The sequence below is a fragment of the Alexandromys fortis genome, unplaced genomic scaffold (assembly GCF_014885135.2).
Source record: "Alexandromys fortis isolate MF-2015 unplaced genomic scaffold, M_Fortis_MF-2015_v1.1 scaffold_103, whole genome shotgun sequence".
Lineage (NCBI taxonomy): Eukaryota > Metazoa > Chordata > Mammalia > Rodentia > Cricetidae > Alexandromys > Alexandromys fortis.
The window spans coordinates 2,272,699-2,283,265 of record NW_026067978.1 but is presented as its reverse complement, the minus strand read 5'-3'; the positions used below and the strand labels follow the sequence as shown (position 1 = coordinate 2,283,265).

The window sequence follows — 10,567 nt, the reverse complement described above, 5'->3', positions numbered from 1 at the left end:
CCCCCCCCCCCCCTCTCTCTCTCTCTCTCACACACACACACACACACACACACACACACACACACACACGCGCGCGCATACTGGGTGAGATTTAGAGAGTGTAGATCCCCATGTACTATTAGTGGAATGTGAAACCTTTAAACCATTTAAACATGTGTGTGTGTGCACATGCATGCAGATCACTTAGAAGAGGCCAGAGGAGTCAGACCCTCTGGAGCTGGAGTAATAGGCAGAAATTATTAGGAATTATATTCTAGGGCTAGAGAGATGGCTCAGTGGTTAAGAACCTGTACTGCTCCTTCTAGACCTAAATTCAGTTCCCAGCACCCACATGGCACCTCACAACTACTTGTAACTCCGGCTCCAGGGGATCTGACACCCCCTCTAGCCCCCAGGCATGTGGCACACACACAGAGACACATAAATACAAATAATTTTGATTAGCATAGGATTCATGGGTTCCATTTCTGGAATATACCCAAAGCAACTGAAATCGCTCTCAAAAATCTATGGCACAGCAGCCAAGGGGCAGTAGACCACACACTCACAAGGTCTTCATATTGTGAAATATTAGCCTACAAGGAAGGAAGTTCTGATGCACACAGCAGCATAGATGAACCTTGGGGACAATAGGCAAAGCACAAAGCCAGTCGCAAGAGGAAAACTACCGCACTGGTCCGTGCGCACGAGGTACCTAAAACAGTCAAGTTTGTAGAGATCAGAGTCACAGTGATCTCAGGGCCTGAGCAAGGTGGGACCTGGAAAGCGCAGGCTCTGTTTCTGAGGATGGAGAGGTCTGGGCTTCAGCTGCTCAGAGCACGTTTAGCAATCCTGAGTTCAACACATAAAAACGGGAGACAGTACTAGCTAGGCAACCGTGGCTCGTGCCTTTAATCCCAGGGGTGCAGAGTTCCAGGACAGCCGGGGCCACAGGGAGAAATCCTGTCTCATAAAGCCAAAGCTGAATAAATAATGGGAGGTTTATATGTTTGCTGCCGCGGTTTAATGGGAGTGCAGTGGAGGGGCAGACGAGTACAGTGTGGCTCAGTGCGCCTGCATCCTAGCTCTGTCGGCTGAGGGGCTAAAGTGTGGTGCCGTGCTGGCGGTGATGCACAGGGTGCGGCGTCTTCATCTCAGAGCACCCTTCAAGGAAACGAGCCAGGCACCTTGAAGAAGCTGATTCCGGACAGAGGGGAAAGACCGCCTCAAACTCACCGTTCTTCGCTCAAATCTGAGTGCCGAGGTTACAGGTGTGGCTCCTACCTGGCTTGCTGCTGGGAAATTAAAATAATTTTCAATAAAGAGCATCCAATTTATCCCAAATCGTCATCGTCATCATCACAGGACCTCTCTGTGAGTGGTGGCACACATCTTTGATTCTAGTGCACCAAGGGTAGATAGAAGGCAGGTGGTTCTTTGTTGAGTTCAAGGCCAGCCAGGGTTCCACAGTGAGACTTTGTCTCAAACAAACAAAACAAAAAAAAGGGGGGGGGACCTAACCTTCAATAATTCCTAACACTGGGCCAGGGGCTGGAATATGGCTCAGTTGGTAAAGTACTTGCTATGCAAACGTAAGGACTAGAGTTTGCACAGCACCCACATCAAACACTGGCCGCAGCCCTGTGTGCCCATAATCAAGCACTGGGGAGGCGGAAGCAGGACTCTCAGGGGCTAGCTGGAAGCCATTCTAGGGAGTCAGCCCAGGTTCAGTAAGGAAGCACACCCTGAGAAAACTAAGGTGGAGATCACTTGATGAAGACTCCTGGCATCAACCTCTGGCCTCCATCCCTCCACTCACAACTGTGAGCTCAAGTGCACTCAGACACCACTATACAAACAGGCAAACCTCACACACACACAGCCACACACACACACACAGCCACACACACAGCCACACACACACATACACTTGGGGGAAAAAGCAATTGGAACCAGTAATGAATGCTTACCTACACTCCAAGGGAAACCTTTAACACAACAAAACAAAAGGACTGGAGTGCAGCTCGGTGGCAGAGTGCGCCCCTGGCATGAGAAAGGCCTTTGGTTCGAGTGCCAACACTAGCAAACAATAGTGGAGGAAATAAAGACTTAGTTGCTAAAGTCTGGAGAAGGAAATGAACGATTCACAAATTCTTGGATTGCCAAGAAAAAAAAAATGGTAGTCCCACACCTCCCCCTATCCCCGAAGAATAAAATACTCTTGGAATAAAAAAAGGTAAAGCTATGGAGATATACCAACAGAGGAAAATTTGTCCAATGGAAAAAAAAGTTGAAGATGAGACTCCAAGAAGCAGAAAACAAAGAAAATCCATAACAGTTCCAATGAGTAAAGTCTCCCTGCTCTCATTTTGTGTGTGTGTGTGCGTGCACGTGTGTGTTGTGTGTGTGTTTATATGCACACATAATTGTTCTAATCTATGTGCCTTGTGAAGGACAAAAGAGGAAGAAAGGGGGGCTTGGTCAGTTTTGGCCAGAGGTCTTTGGATATCTATCACAACAGATAAAATCGGCCACCCCAAAGCACATCACTGGAAATTGGAGCATGAAGTCTAAGAAAATCCATCCACCTTCCCAATAAGGGCTGAGAGAAGACACAGGCTCAAAAGGACTTGGGCTCTGCAGCCTCAGACAAACCTTTAAAATTCTGAAAGAAACTGTTTCCCATCTAAAATGTTATGCTTGGCTAAACTGTGTACTTATCTGACATTAAAATAAAGATATTTAGATACACACCTTCTCAAAAGCTTTACCGCTTGCACACCTTTCATTAGAAAGCTCTCAGGAGGAGCTTGGGAGATGGCTCAATGTGTGTTAAAAGCTTGCCCTGCGAGCATAAGGGCCCGGGTTCGGATCCTCCACATCCACATATAAAGGCTGGCATGGTGGAGCACACCCATAGCCCCGGGCTTACTGGCCAGCCAGACTGGCTGAAACAAGCCCCCGTTTCAGTGAGAGACCCCATCTCGAAGAAATAATAGCAAGTGATAGGAGTAGATATCTATAGTCAAGCAGCTTGTGTGTTCACAGACGTACAGAGAAGAGCACGCACGCGCGCACGCACACACACACACACACACACACTAGACAACAAAAGACAAAACCAAGAAGAATGTTCAACCTGCTTCAAGCCTCCCACGGTGTCCACATGTACTGTACATGACATGGCTCCTCCATTAAAATATGCACAACTTCTATGATTTTGTATATCCGTTAAAATTAACTGTTTAAAAAAATACAACCTAAAAGAAAGTTACTACAGGTATCTCCTTGAGAAAGAGGAAAAGCTGGGAACAAGGATTAGGAGAGCATGGGGTGGGGGTGGGGTGCGAACAGCAAACTCCCTGTGCCCAGGTGCTCTGGAAGGTTAGAGAGAGCGGTTCCCAATCAGGGCCATAGGAGACTCCTGAGAAGGAGAATTTAGGCTTAAATCACTGAGAGAAAAACAAAACAAAACAGAAAAAACTACCTGGTTCCCCACACCTAGAATCCCATCATTCGGGGAAGAGGCAGGAGGATGGCACTGAGTTTGAGGCCAACCAGGTCTACACAGGGAGACCTTGACTCCAAAAACACATAGTAGCGACAACAACAAACCCTGTAGTACCCAACATTTCTATACTACTTACAAAATCTGGAGATCCACTGCCACAGTTTAGCAGATACCAGCAGAAGAGATGTTCTCGGCTCACAGAAAGGTAGCACCCCACTTCTCCAAGCAGGGTGCGGGGAGCCAGACCCTCCAGTACACCGTGGGCGGAGTGGGAAGCTGGAAGCCCTGGTTTAGGGACCTGGCCTTTTGCTCTGAGGATAATGGACTCTCTTCCTGTGTGCTGTGCAGACACCCTTAAAGGCTAAGCCAAACCGGCTCACTTGAAAGTGTGGGAGACCCTGTTGAGAACCAGGAGCCACACCGCCCCGTTTCTGAAATTCCTGGCAAGTAAAACTTCCATATAAATCAAATAAACAGTTGTACTTACCAAAACAACCGCGCCAGCAGTCACACCTCTCCCAATCTGTCACCCACTCTTTGCAAAAGAGCCCCCGAGCCTGGGGCAACCCAGAAAGAGTGAGAGCGGTCCTGACACTCCCGCCGGTACCAAAGCAAGCAGAGGGGCAGGCCGGAACCTACCCTTACCAAGTTACTTCTGGAAAGCCGCAAACTGCCCAGCTGCAGCCCATGGGCCTGAGTGCCTCCAAGCACGGGCCACGCTCTGTAAATTGGCTTCTCATGGTGTAAATGGGTAATTGAACCCGGCTGGATATGAAGCCCAGTCCTGGCATTTATCCCAGCCCTCCAAAGACAGAGGCAAAATTGCCACAACTTCAAGGCCTCCTTAGTCTAAAACCGTCTGATATCGTGGTCTACAAAGTTCACACTCAAGAACAGCAATGAAATTACAGACGCGTAGCTTTTTTGTTTGTTTGTTTGTTTATTGATTTCTTTGTGTGGCCCTGGTTGTCCTGTATCTCTTCTGCAGACCAGGCTGGCCTCGAACTCAGAGATCTGCCTGCCTCTGTCTCCCAAGCGGCTGGGATAAAGCCTAGGCCACCACGGCTCAGCTTTTTTGATTTCTGTTTTTTGAGACAATGTCTAGTTTTGCAGCGCTGGCTGGTCTGGCGTTTCGGCAAGTGTGTCCAACTTGCAGCTATGAAAGCAGCCAAGCACACATCTTTAAACTGACTGAAACACGAAAATTTAAAAATAAAACAAGTGTCGGGCAGTGGTGGTGCATGCCTTTAATCCCAGCGTTTTGGAGGCAGAGGTGGGAGAATTTCCAGATTCGAGGCCAGCCTGGTCTACATAGTGAGTTCCAGGACAGTCAGGGCTACACAGAGAAACCCTGCCTAGTTCTCAGTTCTTCACTGCAGCAGGCCTGGGGGCAGTGGCCCCTCTCCTGGTGGTGGCGGCAGGGGCAGGCTCAGGCGCTCAATGTTCCAGAGTGCGCAAGGGCACTGGGAACCCTGGTCCAGCCGGGCCGGTTCTGCTTCGCACGGGGGAAGGGGGGTGGTAGCGGCTTCCCCGCGGGGCAGCTCTTGGCCGCGCCTTCCCGGAGACCCGGAGACCACGGAGGAGGCGGCGCGCGTCCCCTTATCGACCCCATCTCCCGTTACATAAGGCCGCGTCGCTATCTCCGCAGGCCATCGCCGCGCCAGCGCGCCTTCTCCCACGCGCGGGGGCGCCTCCCGCTGCTCCCCGCAAGCCTTCTGCGTGTCTTTAAGGGGGCAAGGACGCGTTGACTCATTCATGCACCACCTAAGGTGTTTCCCCTAGCCTTCCCCCACCAAGAAGACCTCCAAGGGATCTGCCACCCACCCTGTCCTCCAGATTAAGAAACTGAAGCCCCATAGGGGTCACTAGTCTAGGCAAAGCACTCCCAAATCCTATGGTGTGTCCAGATTGAGAAACTGAGGCCCTACAGGGGTCACTTGTCTAGGAAATGCACTCCCAAGTCCTGTGGGACCGCCAGGGGTAGAGGCAGGTTTACAGCTCCCTGGTCTGTAGACAGGCGGGGGTGGGGGTGGGGGGGTGGGGGGTGGGGTGTGTGTGGGGGGTGACCTCCACTGTGGACAGGGAGCTGCCAGTGCTGTTCCCAATGAGAAGAGAGCTGAGCCAGGCTGCCTGGTGCAAGAGTGAGGGCGCCCGAGTCCCTTGAGGACCCTTGTGAGAAGATGGAGTCTGGCTGAGGGGAAGAAATGGGTGGGGAAAGAGTCTAAGGAAGAAGAGAGGGGCATGAAGGGGCCGCTGTTGGCCTAAGGGAGGAAGTGGGTGAAGGTGCATCTTGACATCACTACGCAATAAGCAAATGCTGCGGCCTCTGCAGAGGGTGGGTAGCTGAGAACGAGGAAAGAGTAGGGAAAAGGCCATGTGCTGGCACCCCTGCCTCTGAGGGCTGCCTGCAGGAGACAGCCCAGGAGCTGCTGCCCTTTGATCATCCTGAACGTTCTGGGAAACCTGAGGCCCTGGAGGGTCAGTCCTGCTTCTGCGGAGACTGGGAGGCAAGTGTGGGGGCCACAGCCTCTGCCATATCAGCCCTGTCAAGCTCTCTGACTTGGGCAGGAGTGCTGAGCAGCCTGCCCACCCAGGCGAGCTCTAGTGTCCCAGCAGAATGTCCAAGGGAGATTGCCCATCGGCAGGGTTAGCATCACAACAATTTTACAGTTGAAAGGTCAGGGGAGCCGGACGGTGGTGGCAAACGCCTTTAATCCCAGCACTCGGGAGGCAGAGGCAAGTGGATCTCTGTGAGTTTGAGACCAGCCTGGTCTACAAGAGCTAGTTCCAGGATAGACTCCAAACCTACAGAGAAACCCTGTCTTGAAAAGAGAGAGAGAGAGAGAGAGAGAGAGAGAGAGAGAGAGAGAGAGAGAGAGAAAGGCCCAGGGGAATACCTGAGCTGACTGCATCTCATTCTGAGCTTCTACAATCCCTCCTATTTGTGAAGTTCAGGAGCCGAGGGGTGGGCAGGAGTGAATTTTCCTTACTCTCTTAGTCCTGTTCGAATCCTGTAGCCTCTGATGATTTATGAGATATGCTTGTTGAAATTAAGAAGGGAGGAAAGGAAAGAAAGAGAAGAAAACGTCCCCGATTCTCACAGCAGACTGATATTGCCACATGCCCAGAGGCTGCCAGGTACTAACTGCCCCAAAGGGGTCAGTATTGGACTGGCTGCCCAGGAGCCTAGGGTGGCCATCAGGTAGAACTACTGGGGCGGAAGTCAGCTTTCTAATACCCACCCGGGAAACAAGCGACCGCTATCTTGGAAACTCTGCCCCAGACCGCTCTCAATCAATCCACTACATCAGACTCTAGACGGCACTGGATTTTCCAAAAAAGCAAAAAAAAAAAAAATCAAGATGAGTAAAGATGTGGTTTTTAGATAATGCCCAACAAAGCAGCGACCAGGGGTGAGGCGTCACCCCTTGGGCCTATAAAAGCTGCTGCAACAGGCTAAGGCCACAAGCCACCAGCTTAGGTCAGCATACGCTTCTTCTGCTCCTCGCTTCTCTTGTTGGCTCTGGGCTTCATGGCGCTCTGGTTGACGGCAGTCCTGGCTCTCGCCTGCCTCGGTGGTCTCGCTGCCCCAGGCCCGGTGCTGCGATCTGCGGCTCCTTCCGAAATGCCCCTCAGGGAGCTTATTGAGGAGTTGATCAACATCACACAAGACCAGAGGGTGAGTAACACACACACACACACCCCTCCCTGGAGCGCGTGGTGAGCAGGCTGAGTCTGGCCCTGTGTGTACAACCGAGGAAGCCCCCAGTCCCCAGGCTCAAAAGTGAGGGAGAAGAGAAGCTAGCCTGGGGAGGGGGCAGCAGTGTGGCCAGTAAATTGTCCCCTAAAAGAAAGATCTTTACAAGTGAACAGGTTTATGCCAAGAAAACCTGGTGAAGAGAGGTTTGCAGCTGGGAAACCGGACAGCTCTCAGACTCTCCCAGTCTAGGGGCAGTCATGGCGACAGGGAAGGGTTGGGATGTGGATCCAGAGCTTGCTAGGAGTGATCAAAGAATGGTGAGCAAAAGAGAGTGCCAGGGGATCCTTAAAACTCTGGGATGGCCAGTCATCGCCAGGGGCCTGCAGGAGGAAGGATGGGAGTGGGGCCGGGGGATGATGACTTTAGCTCTGGAAGGCTGATTACTGTGGTTTCCAGAAGCTGTCCCTGTTTAACCAAAGTAGAGGACTTTCTCAAAATGGCGGGGCCATGGCTAACAAATGGACCTTGAAGTAGTTGGCAGGGTCACTAGGGGCCTGGTCCCACTCCTACCAGCTCAACACAGGGGAAAGCCGGACAGGACATCTCCCAATGGGGTTTCCTACGCCATGACCCAGTCATGATGTCCCAGTCATGATGTCCCAGTCATGATGTCCCAGGCATGATGTCAAGCAGTTGGACGGGACTTGTAGCATCAATCTCCTCCCTATACCATCTCTGCTTACACTGCCTGACCGTTGATGATTGCTAAGCCTAGTGTTATGCTGTGTTGTCCCTGCTGGTACCTCTACAGGCAGGCACAGTGGCTTCTTTTGGCAAGGTTCAGGGAAGTTAATGTCAGAGTCTAGACTCAGGCCTTGCCAGAATCGTATGAACCTTTGTGTGTGTCTAACATAGCACCCCACTCAGAGAACAAACTAGGGGTGCATCGGACTCCTACTGCCACAGGTCTGACTTGACCAGGCCAGCAGCAGCTGCTCCCATCCCTCTACCTGACCCCACTCTGACCTTCTCAATAGGCCCCCTTGCTCTTGCCCAGACTGTGGCAAGCTTCAAAGAAGCCATTGTCCCTGCCAGTAGCCGCTCAATGTTCCTCTCTTAGCTCCAGGACTCTAACCCTGCCCCCAGCCCCTCCTGTTGAGTAGACATTGGAGCTCAGGGTGTTGGGTGATTGTCAGGCCCGACTCTATGCTACACTAGGGGTACTTGTGGACCTGGTCTGGCTGGGGCAGGCCCGTGACTCTTGCTACCATCTGCTCATGGTGTCTTTCCTTCCTCAGGCTCCCCTGTGCAATGGCAGCATGGTATGGAGCGTGGACCTGAGAGCTGGCGGGGTAAGGAGCCTGGGCTTCAGGGATGTGGTGGCGGCCGGAGGCCTGGGTTTCTTTCCTCTGTTCCTGCTGCTGGGGCTTTGCAAGCAACATTCAGAGCAAGACATGCCTGGACTATCAGGATTTGAGAGGTTGAGGCAGGAGGATTACCATAAGGAATATTACTATATAGGAAGTTCCAGGCTGGCCTGGGCTGCAGAGTGAGAGCCTGCCTCACAGAAATCAACAGTCAAAGCACACTCTAGCTCAGTGGTTCTCAGCCTTCCTGATGCTGCGACCCTTTGATACAGCTTCTCATGTAGTGGCGACCCCCAGCCAGAACATTATTTTCATTGATATTCCATAACTGTAACTTTGCTACTGTTGTGAGTCATAATGTAAATATCTGATATGCAGGATATCTGATATGGGACCCCAAAGGGGTCGTGACCCAGAGGTTGAGGACCACCTTTCGAGGAGCTACCCACTCACTCCTCAGAATCTAGGCTCCTCCTGCCCCCTATACCCGTCTGGCCAGCCAACTGCTTTCCTGTAACCTGAGCCAGTCCAACACCTGCCCTCTTTTCCCACAGTTCTGTGCAGCCCTGGATTCCCTGACCAACATCTCCAGTTGCAAACCCATCTACAAGACCCAGAGGATACTGAATGGACTCTGTACCCGGAAGGCCTCAGTGGGGGTAAGGTTTGCTCCACCGCAGCACCCACTCCTGTTAGCCTGCTGAGCACCCCACGGGTATGTCGCCCCAGGAGCGGGTCCACGATGGCAGTAGGGTCCCGGATTTAGGGACTTACAGGTCCTGGGCTCAAGGGCTCCCAACTTTTACCTGAGCCACACTTGTAAAGCAGAGACAAAAACAGAACCCACCTGGCAGGGACTTTTGGGAACATTGTTTGGCACAGCCCCTTGGAAAGTCCCTGACCATGGCGTCCTGCTAACAGGTGGGCCTCTCTGCTGTTTTACAGGTTTCCAACCTTCCAGACACCAAAATCGAACTGGCCCAGTTTATAAAAAAACTGCTCGAGTACTCAAGGCTACGTTTTCGCCACGGCAAATAACCCTGAAGACAGAAAAGCACAGATGCAGGCCCTGGGCGTCACAGTTGTGGAGCCATTGCTCTTGCTCAAAGCAGACCTTTCTTGGGGAGGCCGGGAGGAGGGCTGGGGATGGATGAGATTGGTTTAGCTTTGACCTCAGGCTGCCTGCCTAGTGCCAGGGGGCTTAGCCTGGCAACCTCCTCTGTCCCCCCCATCCCTGTGCCTGTGACCCTGCTTCATCCAGGCCAACTGAGGCAGAGAGCAACTTGGACACATTTCTTCTTGATCTTATTTATTATGGTTGTATGTTATTTAAATGAGTCTGTCAGTATTGGGGTGGGGGAATGGTTTGCTGCCTATGTCCCCAGTGGGCTCTGGGGTCCCTGGCAATAATCACTGTATACACAATTCTGCTACCTCGCTGGGGCCTCCAGGTCTCACCTCAGGCTGGGGACAGGAGGGAAGGCCAGAGCCACACAGAGCTGGCTGATGACAGGCCAGCAGGCAGCAACCAGCCCTCAGTCATAAAGTAACTTATTGTTTTATCCTTATATTTAAAATATTAAATAGGTTAGCAAAGAGTTAATAATATATGGAAGAAATGTCTGTTACACTTAAGGTGATGTGTGGGGAGTGGGGGCAAGGGTTGTCATTGAACATGTTTTTTCATTGACTGTCAAACTAGAAACCAGAAATAAAGATGGTGACAGATAGCCCTGTCTGTTTTTGCTGTCTCTTTTGATCCTTGGGGATGCTGACCTGTGTGGGCTCCAAACTGAGGAGCTCAGTGTGAGACAGGCTCCTCAAAGGAGGTAGGGGGGATAAAGGGAAAGACCTAGGCTGAAAGCAAACCCTCTGGGCTGGAGGGGAGGGGAAGTAGAGGGTACCCTCCCTGTCTACTGTTGGTGAACAGGGGGAGCTTGGGCCAGGAAGTTGGGGTTCAAGGGGGATGTCTAGAGCAGGCAGGGGACCTCTTGGGTATCTCCTGATGAC

At 51.8% G+C, this 10,567-nt stretch overlaps 1 protein-coding gene across 1 annotated transcript; it reads left to right on the top strand.

Annotated features, from left to right (window-relative positions):
- Positions 1-7,007: 7,007 nt before the first annotated feature.
- Il13 (interleukin 13) lies at positions 7,008-10,287 on the top strand. The gene is made up of 4 exons (XM_050157734.1): positions 7,008-7,169; positions 8,489-8,542; positions 9,112-9,216; positions 9,503-10,287. Exons 1-4 carry the CDS (start codon positions 7,023-7,025, stop codon positions 9,593-9,595), a joined length of 399 nt encoding a protein of 132 aa, XP_050013691.1. The 5' UTR covers positions 7,008-7,022; the 3' UTR covers positions 9,596-10,287.
- Positions 10,288-10,567: the final 280 nt, after the last annotated feature.

Bases quoted from the DNA above. Each gene is read 5' to 3' on its own strand.
- Il13 (XM_050157734.1), top strand. From the start codon at position 7,023: ATGGCGCTCTGGTTGACGGCAGTCCTGGCTCTCGCCTGCCTCGGTGGT. The intron at 7,170-8,488 runs GTGAGTAACACA...TTCCTTCCTCAG, and splicing joins ACATCACACAAGACCAGAGG to GCTCCCCTGTGCAATGGCAG. The intron at 9,217-9,502 runs GTAAGGTTTGCT...GCTGTTTTACAG, and splicing joins CCCGGAAGGCCTCAGTGGGG to GTTTCCAACCTTCCAGACAC.